Source organism: Planococcus citri, chromosome 5, assembly GCF_950023065.1.
Source record: "Planococcus citri chromosome 5, ihPlaCitr1.1, whole genome shotgun sequence".
NCBI lineage: Eukaryota > Metazoa > Arthropoda > Insecta > Hemiptera > Pseudococcidae > Planococcus > Planococcus citri.
The window spans coordinates 12,061,473-12,082,915 of record NC_088681.1 but is presented as its reverse complement, the minus strand read 5'-3'; the positions used below and the strand labels follow the sequence as shown (position 1 = coordinate 12,082,915).

Genomic DNA, 21,443 nt, shown 5'->3' with positions numbered 1-21,443 from the left:
AAATTGATTAATCCGGTTTCGAATAATTCACAAATAAATCAAACAATTTATTTAATCCCCAATCGTTTGTAAATGAAATGATTCGATTCGATTGTAAACAGATCAATTGCTGTACAAATAATTCAAAAAAAAGATAATCGGTGAGTAAGTAAGTGAGAGGTTCCTTGATCACTGATGTAAACATTTTCACGTAATTACGCTGTAGGCCTAATTATTTACAAATTACCAAATTGATGGGAAATCGATAATCACATGTTCTTCTCATTTCCCAAGATTTTGATGAATGATAACACATTTCACGTAATTCGTAATAAAAATTTGATACGAAAAAGAATTTAGCTATGGCAATAGCTATATCTAAAAATAATAAATGATCAACGAACGTATTAATAGATAAGCAGTAAGATGCAATATTGATTATCATTTAAGAGAAAGATCGTTTTACTTGGACTACGAAACGTCAGTCAGTCACTGCCATAGATCTAGTTTATAAAAATTTATATTTTATTTTTATACCTACCAGTTATTTTTCGTGTTCACGAATGTTTTCGGAAGTGGTGATCAAAATGAAGAAAAAATGAAGCAGCTCAGGTGCATAAAAAAGTACAGGATTAAGTATAGGTCTGAAAGCGTTCGATTTAATTGTTAGGATTGGACTCCATTTTGAATCATGATTCCGAGTTTTAATTCAATTTCCAAAGTGATACATATTTCCAACCAAAAAAAAGTTCAAAGGTTTTAAAAATTGAATTTCTTGAAATTTACTTTTAATGACCTACTTTTCAAAGTGTGAAATAACAAAGTCTCCCTCCATTCTCTTCTGAGAAGGTTGGTGGTGATCGGGTGAAAAAGTGTTTCTCAATCGTCAATTGGTTTAAAGGTACATAATTGAAACGAGGTCGAAAATTGTATTTTTTTGGTCGAGTTGTCACTTGAAGTCAGCAGGGGAGGATAAGAGTATCATTACGACTTAAAGCTCTTACATTATTTCATTGATGGAAAGAAAATGACGAATTTTTACCTATATATGTTAGTTGAAAGCACAAATAAACAAATATGCCATGTCACGTATTTTATTACAAATTTAAATAGAATAAATTCCAACACTTTTATTAATTTTCATCCTTCGATCTGATTGCAGGTTCACGTTAATCTCGAAGAATTTTCCACTGTACACCGCGGACAGTTATTAACCGTATGGAAGGCTGCCATTTGCGCGATATTCCTTACGATTCGGTTGAGTGCGACCTATACTTAGAGCAGCATTGTCTGCCTAGTGACGAACAATCACGTTCATTTCAAAGTATCCGCATGAAGACCTCTTTCGATCTAAATCTACAAGCACATGAATGGTGGGCTCCCTCTCAATGGAAGCCAACAGCAGCAATAATATCAACCAAGAAATCAATCCAGCCTCAAAAGATATCCCCGGCGACGGTATCGGATTCGGCGGCGACCGCCAGCAATCAGTCAACACTGCCAACGGCTCGGCTCTGGTCCCTATTACGTCTGCCTCCTCAACCTCAAACTCAACTTGGCCGTCGGCAATTAATGTAAACAATACTAGTACTGTACCCGTAGCAGCGGGCAATATAGGCTGTGATAATGATAGTCGTGTCGGAAACGGTTCACGTGACCATATCCAAGGAGTCCTCGAAAAATCCACTACTACTGCCGCCGTCGCCGCCGCCGATAATAATAACGATGATGAAGACGGTGGTCGAAAATCGCCTCCGCCGTCTCCGGCAGCTAAATCTTCATCGTCATCGTCGTCCGAAGACATTCACCACGTTAAATTCCAAGAGGTCAAAGACGACGATGGCCACCGTGTACAATTCAACGACTCGTCCGACGACGAGAACCATCCGGACGAGATCTCGTTTCCTTCATCTTCATCATCGTCTTCGTCCAGCTCAGAGGACGGAGATTCCGAATATTGCGAATCCAAAGCTCCCGATGGCGGCTACGGATGGGTCATCGTTTTCGCCTCGTTTATGGTTAATCTGATCGCGGACGGAGTGACATTCTCGTTCGGTGTTATTTACGTAGAGCTAGTCGACTACTTCGGCGAAGGTAAAAGTAAAACTGCCTGGATTGGGTCGCTTTTCGCCGCCATACCTCTTCTATCCGGACCTTTCGCCAGTTACTTGACGGATCGTTACGGATGCCGCAAAGTTAGCATAGTCGGTGGTATGTTGGCCGCTCTCGGGTTCATAATTTCAGCATTCATAGAGTCCATAGAAATGTTATACCTCACATTCGGAATCCTATCCGGGTTCGGCTTGTCGCTTTGTTACGTCGCCGCTATCGTCATCGTCGCGTATTATTTCGAAAAAAGACGCTCCTTCGCTACCGGATTGTCGGTCTGCGGTAGTGGAATCGGTACTTTTATATTTCCACCGTTTATTGATTACCTCATCAGCGAGTACGGATGGAGAGGCACTACGCTCATACTGGCTGGATTGTTTTTGAATCTTTGCGTTTGCGGCGCGGTGATGCGAGATTTGGAGTATACTAAGAAGAAGAAGAAGAAAAAAGATAGGAAACTGTCCAGTACCAGACAGACTCGAAGTAGGGTTCGAACAAATACCGCCTCCAGTATGGATTCGTCGTCGCAGTATAGTCAGTATTATACGCCGAGTGTGCCCAGTACCGAAGAGTTCAAGAGATTGCTTCAGATTGCCGGTGAGTGATATTGCATAATTATATGGAACATGATACGAAGGAGGGGGAAAATGTTGAAGGATTTTGGTCAGGTTCAAATGGTAATGATTGCACCCCCCCCCCCCGATCGTCTGGGACAATTTGTTTAGGAACATTTTAAACCGAATTTGCTAAAAAAAATTGGTCCTATTAACAAAATGGCTGCCATTTTGATTGACAGGTCAGCTGAAATCGCAGATTTTTCTTTCCAACATGGGACTCGCACGAAATTTTCTGAACTGGACAAAGCTAGATCTAAAAAGCATACAGAAATTCATCTTGAGCCAAAACTTCATGTGCTTAAGTCCGTTCTTCGATTTTTGGCGAATTTTTGAAATTTAATTTGGGCCAGAAATGAGGGGAAAAATCAAAATGTTACCAAATTGACCTAGAAAACTAAAATTTGATATTTGTATCCTATTTTTGATCTGCCAAAACGATTGAAAACCGTTTTAACCAGTTTTGAGCAGTTCTGGAGTCTCATGCAGATTTTTGAAACTTGAAATTTCCACAAAATTTCATCGAATGAAGTTGAAAATCCGAAATTCACGCTGACTCCAACTCAAATACGTTATTAAGTCGACTGCTGGCGATTTTTAGGTCATTTTGGAGCCTCCAGCGGCTTTTTGAAAATTACTGGAGCCTCCAGTGAATTTTTGACAGCTTGAAATTCCCACAAAATTTTATCAAATGCTGTTCGAAAGTAGAAATTTATTTTATAAACAGATTTCAAATCCTTCTTGAAGACTCCAACGACTATTTGGAAATTACTGGAGCCTCCAGTGAATTTTTGAAACTTGAAATTTCCTCAAAATTTCATCGAATGAAGTTGAAAATCCGAAATTCACTCTGCACTTCAACTTAAATACGTTAATTAGTCGACTGCTGGCGATTTTAAGTCATTTTGGAGCCTCCGGCGGCTTTTTGAAAATTCTCGGAGCCTTCAGTAGATTTTTGACACTTGGAATTCCCACAAAATTTCATCGAATGCTGTTGGAAAGCCGAAATTTATTCTATAAATAGATTTTAAGTCCTTTCTGAAGGCTCCAGCGACTTTTTGGAAATTACTGTAGCCTCCAGTGAATTTTTAAAACTTGAAATTTCTACAAAATTTCATAAAATGAAGTTGGAAATCCGGAATTCACGCTGAACTTGAATTTAAATACATTATTAAGTCGGCTGCTAGCGAGTTTTAAGTTGTTTTGGAGCCTCCAGTGGCTTTTCAAAAATTCTCGAAGCCTCCAGTAGATTTTTGACTCTTGGAATTCCTACAAAATTTCATCAAATGCTGTTGAAAATTCGAAATTCATGCTATAAACAGATTACAAGTCCTTCTTGAAGGCTCCAGCGACTTTTTGGAAATTACTAGAGCCTCCAGTGAATTTTTAAAACTTGAAAATTCTACAAAATTTCATAAAATGAAAATGGAAATCCAAAATTCACGCTGTACTCCAACTTAAATACGTTATTAAGTCGACTGCTGACGATTTTTAATCATTTTGGAGCCTCCAGCGACTTTTTGAAAATTCTCGGAGCCTCTAGTAAATTTTTGACTCTCGGAATTCCCACGAAATTTCATGAAATGCTGTTGGAAAGCCGAAATTCATTCTATAAACAGATTTCAAGTCCTTCTTGTAGGCTCCAGCGACTTTTTGAAAATTACTGGAGCCTCCAGTGAATTTTTGAAACTTGAAAATTCCAAAAAAATTTTCCAAATGGAGTTGGAAAGCCGAAATTCACTCTGCACAGTACGTGCTAAAGTTAATTCGAACAGATTTTCTGGAATTTTTCGAAAAACAGACGTTCCTAAAAAGCCACTGGAGGCTCCAAAACGTATTGAAACTGCCTGGAATTCGCTTCGGAATTAATGTGTAAATTTCGACTATCAAACACCATTTGATAAAATTCTGTGGAAAACTTCAAGTTTCAAAAATCTGCCGGAGCCCCGGAGGCTCTAAGAATTTTCAAAACAGTCGCTGGAGGCTCCAAAATGACTTGAACCTACTTGCAGTCAACTTAATAGCATGTTGAAATTTGAGTGCGAAGTAAATTTTGGATTTCCAGCTGTGTTTGGTAAAATTTTATGGAAATTTCGAGCATTGGAAAATCTGATGGAGGCTCCAGTAATTTCTAAAAAGTTGCTGGAGGCTCCGAAACGACTTGAAATCCAACTACAGTCGACTTCATAGCGTATTGAAATTAGTTTACAGACTGAATTTCGGCTTTATAACTCTATTTGAAGAAATTTTGTGGAAATTTCGTGTTTCAAAAATCTACTGGAGGCTCCAAGAATTTTCAAAACAGTCGCTGGAGGCTCCAAAATGACTTGAATTTACCAGCAGTTGAGTTTACAGCGTGTTTGAGTTGGAATGCAGCGTGGATTCCGCTGGAGGCTCCAGCAATTTCCAAAAAGTCGCTGGAGCCTCCAAAACGACTTGAAATGTACCAGAAGTCGATTTCAAAGCGTATTGCAATTATTTTATAGAATAAATTTCGGTTTTCCAACAGAATTTGTGAAAATTTCAAGTTTCAAAAATCTACTGCAGGCTCCAAGAATTTTCAAAAAGTCGCTGGAGGTTCCAAAATGACTTAAAATCGCCAGAATTCGACTTCATAGCGTGTTTGAATTGGAGTGCAGCGTGAATTTCGGATTTCCAACTTCATTTGATGACATTTTGTGGAAATTTCAAGTTTCAAAAGTCTGCTGGAGGCTCCAGAACTGCTCATAACGGTTTGAAACCGTTTCCAATCGATTTGGCTGATCGAAAGTAGGGTGTATCCCAAATTTTAGCTTTCTAGGTCAATTTGGTAAAATTTTGATTTTTTCCACTCATTTTTGAATTGAATTTGAGAATTGAACAAAAATCGAAAAATGTAGTTGAGCACTTGAAATTTCGAACGGTGATGAATTTTTTCTTGATTTTTCGATCTAGCTTTATCCAGTACAAAAATTTTTGTGCCAGTTTCATGTTGGAAAGCAAAATCTGCAATTTCCGGTATCCTGTCTATCAAAATGGCCGCCATTTTGTTAGTAGGGCCAATTTTTTTTTGGAAGTTTGCTTTAAAATCTTCCTTAGGATGTTCCCTTTTAAGAAAAAAATTGTCCCAGAGGATGGGGCGTCGCGTGGGGTGCAATTATTCCTATTGTCATATGCCGGACTAGATATTTAATATTTTCGAAGACATTTTTTCGCACTGGCCCCTACTCAACCTGTTTTAAGAAAAATGGCCTGGTTCCAAAAGTTCTAGGAACACTTTCAGTGTTGTACTGAGCGGTTGAAAATTTGCAAATCACTTATTTTTTGGTAAATTCATGTTTTGAAATTTTTTTCTTTTAAAATATTTTGCAATAATTAGATCACACCATGGAAATGTATCATTTCTGAAACTGGGGAAATATTTTGAAATATAGAGGTGCCAATTTTTTGATAATTAATGCCAATTTCAAAAAAAAAAAAAATAGCCAAATGGTCATCATTTTTTTTAAGAAATTGGGCCAGATTCAGGGTGTCTAACGGTCATGAAAGTCATGAAAAAGTCATGAATTTCGCTCAACACACTTGAAAATTCTTTAAAAACCCCATAGAATGAAAAAAATGAAAAATTTGTTCAAAAAATTAGAAAAATATCTCGCAGTTCTAAGTTATTTATTTTTTTATTATTTTTTGGTGGGGGAGGGGGGTATTTTCATGTGGTGAAAATGTGAAAACTAGGTAGTTAAGATTTTTTGTCTGATAATTTCGTTAGGCAGTCTGAGATTTGGTAAAAAAACCACGATTATCTCAAAAATGCCCCCTATTTGTGTACCTATATCTCCCCTTCAGGGACACCTCCGGGGCTGAAATTTTTCTGAATAGCTTTCAACTCAGATTGAAGGTCTCCGCTGAATTTGGTCAGAATTCTCTGAATGTTTTGTTTCGATTCAGCCTTCCTAATGTAGAAGTACGTAGAGGAAGGTTTCGTTCTTATTATGTAGCCTGGTAGCCTTATCACTTATCAGTCGTCCTAATTTATTTAAACTTTGGAAAGTTTTAAAAAATTTAATAGGTATATAAAATTGCACGTTTGTGTTTATCTAAGGTCGATGGGTGAGAAGTGAGAACATCAGATCGCTTGTAGTATCAGGCACAGGTATGTCAAAAAAAGATCACTATTCGTAGAAATTGGTCTATCTTTGATTTTCGAATGTTCTCAGAAATCATTCTACAAATATAAATTCGATGTAGGTAATTACAGCTTATCAGCTGTCTTAAGAGGCATAGAGTTGAATTTGTGGTGGTATCAAGCAACAATCAAGAACTTGAAATGTTATAAATATGAAATATGTATTTGACCAAATCAGCCGATAAGATATCTTCTGCTATGTGTTGTAATATTTTTATGAACTTTTTAGTTGTTATGATGAAAAAAATTCAATGTGAAATATTCGAATACCTGATTTTGAAAAATTGACGAAGTGACTGCTTCTTGAGCATTTTTTGAGTGGATGGGGGAGGTCATTCGCGGAAATGTCGAACAAATCAGATTTTTCTTTTCAAGTATTACCCCTCTCTTCCTCATTGTTCAAAAAATTTTGAAAAATATTTTGTGAAAATCCCTTCAGCTGAGATTATTTTATGCTTCGACGAAAAAAAAAGAGTTGAAAAATTTAATTATTCTAGTGATGGCACTATAGAAAGGTTTCGTGTAATTTTAATCTTATAATTTGAGCATTAATTATGTGAGATGTTCTTTTTACCAGACAAATTTTCATCAATCACTTCTTTTTTCTGTTCTGTTTGAAAAATACAGCTCACGAAAGCACAATAAAAGAAGACGAAGACGACGACGATGCGAACGCCACCGATGCTAACGAAATATCCACCAAAGAAAAGCGAAACCGATTATTTAGCTCGTTGGTGAGCTTACCTACTTTTGTAAAAAATGGAGAAAAAGTTCCTCTCGAAGTTTTAGAAGGATTATCTACAAATAGACATTTGTACGCGGTGTTGGTGCACAATTATCCTAGTCTTTTGATATCGTCTCGCAGTATTAGCGACAGTGGTTACATCAACGACCAGGTCAGTAATAATTCATGTAGCAATATTCAAAGTTCAAAAAACGGGCAATTGTTTCATTTTCAATATACCTATTTTATTTCTTTTTCAACAGCAAAAAAGAAACCGAAACCCATACAGCATGACCGCCACTCCTAAATACAGCGCTCAATTCCTACCAAACAGCAAACCAACCTCTCCATTGCTAAAGTCTCCTTCTAAAGAGGATCAAACTCAAACGCCCGTATCTGAAACGATCAAAGAAAACGAACCAGCCGAAGTGAAATCTCCCATCGACGATAACAGCGCTGGGGCCGAATTCATCGCTAAAAAACCCGAAAAAAGGAGATCGATCTTGAAAAAGAAATCCGAATCGCTGAAACGCGGATTGGCAGCTGTGAGCAATACCAATAACACTTGGTGGAATAAAAGATACGCCAGTGATTATGGAAACGAAAGCCCCCGACTGCCTACTGCATATTTAAGAGATCTCAAAGTGCATAGGTAAGTTTTGGTGCAATGTTGCCGCATTGGAATTTTGGAGAATTGCTCGAAATTATTTTATCGGTGTATTTTTTCCAGGCATTCGTTAACGTATCGAGGGGCTATGTTGAATATTAGTCGTTACCGGCTGCGAGCTTCGTCTTGCCCGGATATTTATAGAAATTCTATGACTACAATCGCAGAAGAAAAAGACGAAGTGAGTATTTGCTTATGAAAAGGTTTGATTTGGTAGATTTTTAAGAATTTTGTGTTGATTTGAGGGCTCGAATGTTTACCGTAATTTTTAAAACTCATCTACGATGTGTTATTTTCAATTTTTTGAACTCCTGATTATGTTTAGAGCGTTGGTGGAAGAGAGGTAGAGAGTTAGAGGGGTCAGATCGAAAAAATAAGTCGATATTCGAACTCAGCGCCTTCAATTTAGTAACAATCGATATGTCACATGATTTTTGGAATTTTTATGAATTTCGGTCAACATTCAAACCCCCCCCCCCCCCATATTTTGAGATTCAAAAAAAAAATCAAAATTCGAGTGACATATCGATTGCTACTGATTCTGAGCCGCTTAGTTCGAATATCGAGTCATTTTTTTAATTCGATCCCTCCGACACCCCCTTCCCCCAGTGATATGGTCAAAATAGCAAAAAATTGAAAATGGCGTGTGACATATGGTTTACTGTGTTTTCGAGAACGCTGAGTTCGAATATTGGGTTATTTTTGTGATACGACCCCTTAATACCCCTGCAGCCCTCAATTTTGATATAAAAAATTCCAAAAATTATAAAAATATTATGTATTTATGGCAATTTGCATCAATTCTAGATTGCTGAGTTCGAATATCAGGTTATTTTTTCAGTTACACCCTTCTGACCCCTCCCTCCTGAGCGATATGGTCAAAATAGCAAAAAATTGAAAATGGCGTGTGACATATGGTTTACTATGTTTTCAAGGGCGCTGAGTTCGAATATTGGGTTATTTTTTCGATACGACCCCTTGGTGCGCCCCCAGCCCCCAATTTTGAAATGAAAAATTCAAAAAATTTTGGAAATTACGTGTGACATATCGTTTGTTATGTTTTCAACGGCGCTGAGTTCAAATATTCGGTTATTTTTTTGATACGACCCGTCGGTGCCCCTCCAGTCCCCAATTTTGGGGAAAATATTTTAAAAAATTTTGAAAAGCTTGTGTAATTTCTGTCGATTTAGATTCATAACTTTTTCTTTATTTTCAATTTCAGTGGTATGCTGGCTTACTGGATTTATGGTACGCGGTGACAGAAATGTTGGATTTTTCTTTTTTCACAAATATCAGTTTTCTGCTATTCGCCATCTCAAATTTTCTACTGTATACTTGGTACGATGTTCCTTACATATTTCTGGCAGATTATGCCGTCGAACAGGGATATTCCAAAACTAATGCCACATACATTATCAGCGTAATTGGAATATTGAACATGTTAGGCGAAGTAAATATGGGATAAATGATTAATGTGACCGTAGTTTTTTTTTCTAATGGTATTTAGAACACTAAAATGTGGGCGCAAGATGCCGCTGAAAATTTCATCGTAGTTTTTGATGGTTTTTTGAGAACAATTTTTCATTTTGAGAGCTCTTGCGTCCGCATATTTTTTCATGTAATTTTCTTTTCCCTTGTATTATTCACTTCTTATTAACATTTTATCTTTAAACAACACTAATTTTTTTGTTTTCATTTTTTTTTTAGAATCTTTTTTAGCTTTAAAATTTTTTTATACTGTACTAGAGCAATTTTATGAATTTTTTCCTCTCTAGTTCACTCTTCACTCACTCACACACACACACACTCTCAGATCACACACACAGACACACTCCTTTAATGTAGTATTCATACTCATGTACTACTCTATACATTATTAGACTATAGTTTATCACTTATTAGTCTCGTACATAGACGACGACGTACCAATATAGTTGATAATAGTGAAAGTAATATTCAAGCTTGATGATTAGAGACTTCCTTAATAGCATTTTCTATACAGCTTATCGCTGAAATTCTGAAAAATACAAATAATGAAAAGTTCAGGTGGTCGAACCAACTTGAAAATAACATCGACTAAATGGTTATTTTCCATCACCTTGACTTCTTCATGTACAACATACCTTTATAGATTTACTCGTGAAAATTGCTTTTTTGTTTTGAACCCTATTTGAAAAGAAAATTAACGTAGATTTATTTTTTATTAAACTTTTTAATAGCGATGTATTCATTTTTAGAAATAAGGTTTTGTGTTGAGAAAATGATACCGCAGATGGAGTAATTCTGGTCGTTGTTTTTGCAGATCGGTTATGGTTGGGCTGGTGACAGATCTTGGTTGAGTTCGAGATGTATTTACGCTGTGTCGATGGCCTTATGCGGACTATTCGTCGCCCTGATTCCGTTGGTCACTAGTTACGAGAATTTGTGCGTGATATCGGGCGGATTTGGTCTACTGGTAGCGGCCAATTATTCGCTTACTTCGATCATACTGGTGGAGACTATATCGCTGGAGAAGTTCACCAATGCGTATGGTCTGCTGCTTCTGGTGCAAGGAATTGGTAATTTGGTCGGGCCACCGATTGCAGGTGTGTAATCGTGAATAACGAATATTGGAATTTAGAGTTTAAAAAATGATAAATGGGATTTTAAGTATATTTTTTTTTACACAGGATGGCTTTATGAAGTAACCGGTAGTTTCATGGTGCCGTTTTTCTTGGCTGGATTTTTCATCATCATATCCGGATTTTTACTGGAAGTTGGCTCGTTCATCGATTTAGTAAAGAATCGTTACATCAAACCGAATGCAGACTCGAATAGTATAATGTCCTGCGTCGAATCGAATGAGTAAGTTAATTGTGCATGTGGGAAAGTTAAATATTTCCCCACAAAACATGTCGAATTTTGGTATAAAAAAAAAGAAAGATCAGATTTGATACTAAGAATGTTTATCAAATTTAATGCTTAAAAAATTGTAAAAAAGTTGAATCATGTTCGATGAGCAAGTTACGATTTGAGCCAGAGTGCTCTCATTTGAAGGATATTCTTGTGAAAGGAGATGGAGAGGGGTTATAAAATTCGAAAAATTATCTCAAATGTTCGAACCACGTTTCAAGAGGGGAAGGGAGATTTTGAAAAGGTTTATTTTAAGCCCCCTGACATCACATTTACAAGTCAAACCATTGAAATGGCTTCAAGATTGCATAAATTATGTTGCATTTTCGGAAAATTACTGAAAACTCAAAGAAAAATTGATTAAAAAGCAGTTAAAAATTACTAAAATATGAACAAAGTTTATTGGAAATCGTGTAAAAGAGTATAAAAATTTGCCAGAATTGCAGAAAATATTATCAAGATATGAAGAAAAACGTTCAAAGTAAAGGGGAGAGAATTTTTTAAAAATTGATTAAAATCGTAAAATTATCGTCAAAATTGTCCTAAAATGGATTATTTAAAAATGGGAAGTAACTTTTTATCAGATATCATTTTTTTTTACCAATAATTTTGACAGAAAAGACCCACTTTTTGCAGAAAATTATCAACAGTGCTCGCCTTTCCAAAACTTGACAAAAATTATCGTTTCATCTGCAAAATTGATAGAAATTTTCGTTTTTTGCTATAACATTTCTAAAAGGCTTACTTTTTTGCAAAAATTGTACAAAAGGGTTGCTTTTTTTCAAAAATTGCCAAACATTTTAGTCTTTTAACAATTGGTAAGTTTCGTTTTTTTTTTTTTTTTTTTTTTTTTTTTTCACTAAAATTGCCAAAAATGACGAAAAAGTCTATCTTTTTGCAAAAAAAAAAAAAAAACAAAAAAAAGTCTCAATTTTCGAAAAAAATTGCAAAAAAATATATTTCTTCGCCAATAATTCTCAAAGGTTGCTGGTTTTTGCTAAAATTGACAATGTTTTGCTTTTGGCTAAAATTGACAATGTTTTGCTTTTTGTCAAAAATTGTCAAAAATGCTTGCTTTTTAGAAAATTGTTAAAATCCGTTTTTTTTACCAATGAGTTCTAAAAATCTAATTTTTTACCAAAAGTTGTAAAATTTTTTTTACCAAAAATTACGTAAATTCGTTCTTTTTTGCCATAAATTTCTCAGAAGTCTCGCTTTTTTTTCGAAAAGTTTCAAAATTGATGAACTTTTTAAAATTGAAAATTGGAACATTTCGGTTTTTGTTTTTTTTGCGACTTATTTCTACTTTAAAATCGTTTTACCCACATTTTGGTGCTTGTTTGTTCAATTTTGGTAATTTTTTCGAGCTTTTTCATAGGACTTGCACAAACTTTTTCAAACTTTACAAAGGTAGATCGAAAGATCATGCAAAAATTTATCACCTGTCCAAATTTCAAGTGCTAAAATGCGTTTTTCGATTTTTGGTGAATTTTTGAAAATCGAATTTAGGCCAATAATGAGGGAAAAAATCAAAATTTTACCAAATTGACCAAGAAAGCTGAAATTTAGGGTATACCCTATTTTCGACATGCCAAATCGATTGGAAACGGTTTCAACCCGTTTTGAGCAGTTCTGGAGCCTCCAGCAGATTTTTGAAACTCGAAATTCCCACAAAATTAAAATCAAATTGGAGTTGTAAAGCTAAACTTTATTCTAAAAACTAGTTTCAATACTCTACGAAGTACTGCAGGTGAATTTCAAGTTGTTTTGGAGCCTCCAGCGACTTTTTGAAAATTCCTGAAGCCTCCAGCAGATTTTTGAAACTTTAAATTTTCACAATATTTCATCAAATAGAGATGGAAAGCTGACATTTACTCTACACTCCAATTTTAACACCCTCTGAAAACGACTTCTGGTGGATTTCAAGTCATTTTAGAGCCTTCAACGACTTTTTTGAAAATTACTGGAGCCTCCAGTAGATTTTTGAAACTTGAAATTTCCCCAAAATGTTATCAAACTAAGATGTCGAGTCGAAATTCGTTCTGCACACTAATTTCAATACGCTACGAAGTTGACTGCTGGTGAATTTCAAGTCTTTTTGGAGCCTCCAGCATCTTTTTGAAAGGTTGTATGACGTTTTTTTGGAAAATTGAAATTTCCTAAAAGTTGCTGGAAGCTTCAAAACCATTTGAAACCACCATGTAGTCTGCGAAGTAAATTTCAGCTTGCCAACTCTAAGTATTTCATAAATTAATGTTGGGAACTACTGGAGGCTCCGGTAATTTTCAAAAAAAGTCGCTGGAGGCCCTAAAATGACTTGAACCCACCTGAAGTCGTCTTCAGAGGGTGTTAAAATTGGAGTGTAGAGTAAATTTCAGCTTTCCATCTCCATTTGATGACATTTTGTGAAAATTTAAAGTTCCAAAAATCTGCTAGAGGCTCCAGTAATTTTCAAAAAAAATCGCTGGAGGCCATAAAATTACTTGAACCCACCTAAAGTCGTCTTCTGAGGGTGTTAAAATTGGAGTGTAGAGTAAATTTCAGCTTTCCATCTCTATTTGATGAAATATTGTGAAAATTTAAAGTTTCAAAAATCTGCTGGAGGCTTCAGGAATTTTCAAAAAGTCGCTGGAGGCTCCAAAACAACTTGAAATTCACCTGCAGTACTTCGTAGAGTATTGAAACTAGTTTTTAGAATAAAGTTTAGCTTTACAACTCCAATTTGGTTTTAATTTTGTGGGAATTTCGAGTTTCAAAAATGTGCTGGAGGCTCCAGAACTGCTCAAAACGGGTTGAAACCGTTTCCAATCGATTTGGCATGTCGAAAATAGGGTATATCCCAAATTTCAGCTTTCTTGGTCAATTTGGTAAAATTTTGATTTTTTCCTTCATTTTTGGCCTAAATTCGATTTTCAAAAATTCACCAAAAATCGAAAAACGTACTTTAGCACTTGAAATTTTGAAATGTGATACATTTTTGCATGATCTTTCGATCTACCTTTGTAAAGTTTGAAAAAGTTCGTGCAAGTCCTATGTTAAAACGCAAAATCTGCGATTTCGGCTGACCTGAAAATCAAAATGGCCGCCATTTTGTGAGTAAGGCCAACTTTTTTTTGGCAACTTTGCATTAAATTGTTCCTTAGGATGTCCCATTTAAGAAAAATGTTGTCCCGGAGGATCGATGGGGGGGGGGGTGCAATTACTCCTATTGTCATATGCCGGACTATAATCCATATTAAAACGATGCATTCGTAATTGAAATTGCGTTCAGTTGCTATCTCTAAAAACTATAACACCCATTGCTAATTCATTTGTTTTTGTGTTCTGTTTAGAATCTTGAAGTCGAAATCGAACTGCAATAATCATACAACGTACGTTCCTTGACAATAATCCATTACAATGTGTAAGATGGTTGTGAATATGAGGTATTTTGTTTTGTAATCGAGGAAATACGATGTATTGTAGATGATGAAAAAAGTCACAGTGATTCGTTTTATTTTCCGTTGGTCTCGTGTGTTGTGTTTAGCAGTTTCTTTCTACGATTATATTCATCTTTTTAAACGTGTAAATCTACCCCCTTTAATTTACCTACCTACATAAATGTATTACTTTTATTTTTTGAATTACAACTATCATGTAATAGTATACAGAGATCGCCAAAAGAGAAGACTACGAGAATATACACGTACAGTAAATCATTACACACTGCATATAATTACCTACGTATATTCTACATATTTTGTTCCGTTTTTACTTACTACATATATAATAATACTATTAATTTGATAATATTTTAAACTAAAAAGCTTTTTACTGCGAAGGTGTTGGCTACATAAGATATTTCAACTTACTACATTTTGTTCGAAAATAATTATTGTTCATACTCTCTGGTATGATTTTTGTTTGTCTTTTTTTTTACATTACAGAATTATTATTTTAAAAATTGTTTTTAGAAGGTAATATTAACCAACGTCAGTTATAATAATATTATAAATAAATTTACATACTTTATCTATAGAGAAGAATATCGGTGATAGCGATGATTTAAGACTGCCTATATAGATTAACATTTTGTGATATTTTAAAGCCTATTTGTGTCGATTAGGTTATTAATTTTTTTCGTTTATTCTCTTTTGTGATTTGTTCGTCGTTGATTTCTCCTCAGAAACGTATGTAATTTGTGTATCTTTTTTGTAATATTTAAATAATAGTAAAAAAAACACGAGCGTCTCGAGAGCAAATATGTGCAACCAATCAGAAGCGAGTTTGTTTTTATCTGTTGTCTCTCTTTCATCCGTTGTTTACGTTTTGGACTTGTATTTTATTTCGTGATGGTATATTCGTATATTTCTGTGTTCCAACGTCGTTTTTTCGTCATACATGTGTATAAATCATCACATTACGTATAAAAAATGAATCAATGTAACGTAACTTTACCAAATGTTAAACAATTATTAAAGCTGTATCTACTAGTATCAAAATTCAAAACGTAAAAGTAAGTATTTCGAATTCTCAATGAAGATGATACACAAACACTTAACGATCATCTTTATTGAGAATTCGAAATGACACAAGGTGTATTAGCCATATCCATATCGTCACAAGCACATGCACATAACGATCATCTTTTTTGAGAATTCGAACAACACGTTTTGAATTTTGATACTAGTAGATACAGCTTTAATAATTATTGTTTAACATTTGGTAAAGTTACGTTACATTGATTCATTTGTTATACGTAATGTGATGATTTATACACATGTATGACGAAAAAACGACGTTGGAATACAGAAATATACGAATATACCATCACGAAATAAAATACAAGTCCAAAACGTAAACAACGGATGAAAGAGAGACAACAGATAAAAACTAACTCGCTTCTGATTGGTTGCACATATTTGCTCTCGAGACGCTCGTAAAAAAACCGTTCGTTCGGTTTTAAAAATTAAAAAAATCAGAATGTAAACAAACCAACGTGGTCGGGCGACAACAACACGAGACTCGACCGAACTTGCCCGAAGTTAGGTACGTGTGTTTGTGTTAGTGCGTAAATGAGCAATGGCGGCGGCGTAGTAACACTAGCACGCGTACGTACGTACGTACGTTTGTGTGAGAGGATAAATCACGCTATTGTTTTCTAATTAGCTTTCTTTTTGAAATTTTACTTTGTTTCGTGGTACATATAGTTTTTTACTTGCTCATTTAATTAAATCGTTGATATATAGTTCGATTAAGTATAGTGGAGTACAAAATGGACGTCGAAGTGAATTGATTTCGAGTATGGAACGAATGACTATCATTGCATTGCACGAACTGCCTTTTCTAAAAAAGTGAGTCTGATATGTGTTTGGTTTTTTAATTATTTTTTGTTTAATTTCGCGAAGTGTGCTCGAATAATTTAGAAGAAAAAAGGGTATTTTGTATCGAAGATGTTTTTTTTCCCCCACCAAAGCAACGAGTACTTCGACGAGTACTGCTAAATGTGTATCGTTTGAATTTGGGAACTGACTGTTAGAATCCAAATTTATATCTTGTGCGGTTTAGTTTTGTGGTTTTTTAATTTTCGTAGTGTGTAAATATTCGCACAATCAACTGTAATAATAATTATAAACGTTAAAGTAATTAAATATCTGTATTATTACCGAAGTTAATGCTCCGGTAACCGGTGACCGGTCACCGGTAACGAAGCGAAGTGTTCGCCTATCGTTTGTAATATCGATCAGGTACGTGTAATGTATTTATCATTACTATTATTATTATTTAATGTTTTCAAAGTGAATCGTTTTCCTCATTTTTAGTCGTTAGGATTATCTGCTGTACGATTTTAAGGTCCCCATTTTACCAATATTCTAAGGTATTATTATTATTACTATTCCTGGTGTATAAATCGTGTCATTCGTGTCGTGTGTTATACAATGAGAGAGTATTGTATCGCTGTTTTTCTTTCTTCTATACTTTTTTTTTCGTACCATTTTTATTTAGGTTGTTAATTATTTTTGCTGTTTTGTTTATTGTGTTTCTATATTATTTTACGATGATGATGATGATTTTTTTGACGAGTGTAAGGTATATTCATGTTGTGTATACTTTACGATGAGCCTTTTTTCTTTCTACATTTATTACACACCTTCGTATTACAATCTCTTTCCATATACGTATGGAGATGTTAGATTTTAGTGCCTTCAGTCGCCATACAATCGCCATTTATTCTACTTACTACATTCTGTAATTGATTTTGTTTCTTTTTTCTCCCCTTCTACATATTTTTTCTTGTTTTTTAGAGATCAACAGATGGAATAAAATGTATCTTTTTTTAGTGTTGTGATTTCGATTCGTATAGGTAGATTGAAAACCAAACACTGTGGGTTGAAGTAGGTGATTTCATTATGGTTTGGTGTGTGAGAATGATGATGTGTTTTGATCAATTTGTAATAATATTGAGGTGTTGAGTTTGGATTTATAGTTTGTGAAGATGATGAATCAGTGGAATTTGGAGGGAAACCTTACTATATTAAATCAGTAATTGACGATCGACAATTATTCAACGGTTTCGGACGAAAGTCTGTGATGATAGCAGACGCCATTTTACTTTATGAATGGTTCGTTGATGTGGAATTGACAAAGAATCTGCTACAGATTACAATTTATTTCAAATTTGATTACAAAATAAGAATAATATTACTGTGTTTATTTATACAGAATTTGTGATTCTGTTCGAATAGCGTCTGTCTTTATCCACTGGCGATTGTATCTTCAGCATTGGCTTCGGTTTCGTCTGAAGAGAAAAAAAATGGGTAAACACGATGACATTTTTCTGAATTTGAATTTGATGATCACAACGTGTTGACGATGGAATTGCCAAATCATTTTCGAATCTCAGAAATTATGAATTGAATTATTGAATATTTAAATGAATTACTCCCTACTTGGATGAAATTAAATCGCGAATGATTTTCTTTGATCCTTTATGCGATTGAATTTCTGCTGAAATGAGTCTGTAGCACGTTGACCAGGTTCTGGAGGCATTTTCCAAATTCGCGACGACGTCGAGAGCCACGGGGCATCTTTTTATATTTTCGATACAATGTTACAACAAGTGAAAGCAAAGCTGACTTCGTTTTACGCTGAATAATCATATTTTTTTCTCGTTGAAAGAAAATATTCGAAGGAGATTCGAGTAGGTAACTATTTCCGGGAGCGATGAATGAACGATAAATGTTGAGTAAGATCAAGATCAATCGAAATGTTATAAATTTTATCAATTATTACATCTAAGATGAAGTTATTCTCGCAATGTGATTTGTCTAGTCAAATCCACAAATGACCGAATTTCAATGAAATTTGCCAAAAAATACGTGAAAGAGGTGGTAAAATAAAATCTTGTAAAAACCATTAAAATCATTGGAAATTATTTTTAAAAATCAGTTACGTCCACTTTGTTGATGAAAATAATTGCCAAAAAGCCTCGCCTTTTTGCTATAAAATCGTCGAAGTTTTGCTTTTTGCCAACATTATTCAAAAAAGTAACCTTTTTACTGAACAGATACGAGAAAGTCTCACTTGTTCGACAAAAATTGCAGAAAAGCATCACATCTTTCGCTATCGCCACAAATTACCAAAAAGTCTCGCTTTTGACCAAAAATTGACTGCTTTTTCCCAAACTCCTTGAAAATCTCGCTTTCTAAACTTTTTTTTTTTTACCAAAGAATGCCAAAAATTAACGCTGAAAAGTCTCGCTTTTTTTTACTAAAAATTGTTCGAATTTTTTTTTTTTTTTTTTTGGATAATAAATTATTAAGAAGTAAAAATTGTCGTTTTTTTGAAAACAAAATCCAAAAATGTCTCTTATTTTTCTCTTTTAAAAATTACTCCAAAGTTTCGCTTTTTTACAAAAAAAAAAAGAATTGTCATAACCAGGGCTCGGATTTTTATGCTGGAGCATATTTTTTGTATGCATAGGGGATAGGGAATTTTTCAATTATCTCCACGATTCATGAAATTTCAAGTCAAATGAGCCTAATTTGTTGAAGCATATTTTGGCATATTTCACCATAAAAGCATATTAAAGCATATTTTGGCATTTTTTAGGGAATATTTTGCGTTTTTAGAGCATATTTTACGTTTTTAGCGGTTTTTAGGGAATATTTTGCCCAATTTCAAATTTTTGCATCAAATTACTATATTTTTGTGAAACTGGCAATAGCTTACTCGTAGGTACCTACTTATTTTTTTGTTCATTTTATTTGTTTTTTATTCCTTTAATAATGGAACTAGAATTACCTTTTCGTGATTTTAAAACGCTCTGTTTTGCATTTTTGTTTGTGAATTCTTGGTATTACACAACAATATTACTAAAATCGTATAGGAATTGATCTTTCCTGTAAAACAATACCCATATCGTTAGGGAATATTTTTACTTTTTAGAGCATATTTTGGCATTTTTTAGGGAATATTTAAGCGCATATTTTGGGTTTTTTAGGGAAAGAATATCCGAGCCCTGGTCATAACCTTGTTTTTTGGCAAGAAACAAAATTTCTTGAGAATTTTGCGTTTTACATATTTTACCAAATAAAAACTTATGCCGAAGTCTCGCTATTCTGCTAAAAAATTGTTCAAATTTTTTTTTTTTGGTCAATGAATTGCTAAAAAGTAATAATTGTCGTTTTTTGCAAAAAATGCTCTAAAAGGTTTTAATTTTTTCTTTCAAAAATCACTCTAAAGTTTCGTTTTTGTTTTCACCAAAAAAAAAAAAAAAAACTGTTCTTATGCTAGAATTGTCAAAATTTTGCTTTTTGGCAGAAATTGACAAAGTTCTTCTATTTTTACCGAATTACCGAAAAATCTCGCGTTTTATTTTTCACCTGAGGATTCCAAAAATTTATGCTGAAAAGTCTCGCTTATTTGCAAGAAATCGAAATTGCTTAAACGTTTTTTTGCCAATGAATTATTGAATATTGTTGATTTTTTTTTGCAAAAAGTTCCAAAAACGTCTCATTTTTCCATCATCTTTTCCTCCCCCTACCAAAAAAATTACTCGAAGATCTCGTTCGTTTTCCAAACAAGCCCAGCTTTTTGCTGTAATTGTCAAAAGTTTTTTTTTTGATCAATGAATTATTAAAAATCGTCGATTTTTTTTTTGCAAGAAATGCCAAAAAAGTCTTATCTCCCCCCCCCACACAAAAAATTCTTGAAGTATTTTTTTGGCCAAAGAAACTCTGCTTTTGACAGAAATTACAGAAGTATTTTTGTGCTAAAATGAATTACCGAAAATTGTCGATTTCTTGCAGAAGTTCTAAAAAGGTCTCATTTCCCCCCTCCCACCCCAAAAAACACAAAATTACTTGAAAATCTCGTTCTTTTTCCAAACAAGCTCAGCTTTTTGCTGTAATTGTCAAATGGTTTTTTTTGATCAATGAATTATTAAAAATTGTCGATTTTTCTGCAAAAAAATGCCAAAAAAGTCTTAACTTCTTCTTCTCCTCCTCCCGCTCTCGAAAAAATACTTGAAAGTATATTTTTTTGCCAAAAAAGCTCTGCTTTTTGCTGAAATTACAGAAGTATTTTTTTGCAGATGAATATTACTGAACATTGTTGATTTTTTGCAGAAGTTCCAAAAAGGTCTCATTTCCCCCCTCCCACCCCAAAAAAACACAAAATTACTTGAAAATCTCGTTCTTTTTCCAAACAAGCTCAGCTTTTTGCTGTATTTGTCGAATGTTTTTTTTTTTTTGAAAATATATTTTTTTGGCCATTGCTTTTCTTTTTGTTCCTTCGAATAAACTAAAAATAAAAAATCTCTGATTTTTGCTGAAATTACAGAAGTACATATTTTTGTGCTAATGAATTACCGAAAATTGTCAATTTTTTGCTGACGTTCCAAAGAGGTCTCATTTCCCTCCTCCCACCCCAAAAAACACAAAATCACTTGAAAATCTCGTTCCTTAGCCAAAATAAGCTCTACTTTTTGCTGAAATTGTCAAAACAAAATGTTTTGATTAATAAATTATTAAAAATTGTCGATTTCTTGTTTGCAAAAAATGCCAAAAAAGTCTAATAAATCTCTCCCCTCTCCAAAAAAATACTTGAAAATCTCATTTCTTGCCAAAAAATCTCTACGTTCTGCTGAAATTGTAAAAGTATTTTTTTCGCTAATGAATTACCGAAAATTGTCATTTTTTTTTTGCAGAAATTCTAAAAATATCTCATTCCCTCCCCCCCCCCAAATAACCTAGTCTGGTTTTTTTGCCCAAAAAAGCTATGCAGTCTGCATTTTACTAAAATTGTCAAAGT

The 21,443-nt window shown here is 34.2% G+C and overlaps 1 protein-coding gene across 2 annotated transcripts in view; it reads left to right on the top strand.

Moving 5' to 3' along the window:
* LOC135847046 (uncharacterized) overlaps positions 1-17,469 on the top strand; it is an 89,358-nt gene extending 71,889 nt beyond the window's left edge. For both annotated transcript variants that reach the window (XM_065366428.1, XM_065366429.1), the window contains exons 2-9: positions 1,142-2,685; positions 7,495-7,763; positions 7,855-8,243; positions 8,322-8,439; positions 9,481-9,708; positions 10,561-10,843; positions 10,928-11,102; positions 14,483-17,469. In XM_065366428.1, coding sequence (XP_065222500.1) covers positions 1,350-2,685; positions 7,495-7,763; positions 7,855-8,243; positions 8,322-8,439; positions 9,481-9,708; positions 10,561-10,843; positions 10,928-11,102; positions 14,483-14,534 — 2,850 coding nt within the window. In that variant the 5' untranslated portion in view covers positions 1,142-1,349 and the 3' untranslated portion in view covers positions 14,535-17,469. The remainder of the gene's footprint in view (positions 1-1,141; positions 2,686-7,494; positions 7,764-7,854; positions 8,244-8,321; positions 8,440-9,480; positions 9,709-10,560; positions 10,844-10,927; positions 11,103-14,482) is intronic.
* Positions 17,470-21,443: the final 3,974 nt, after the last annotated feature.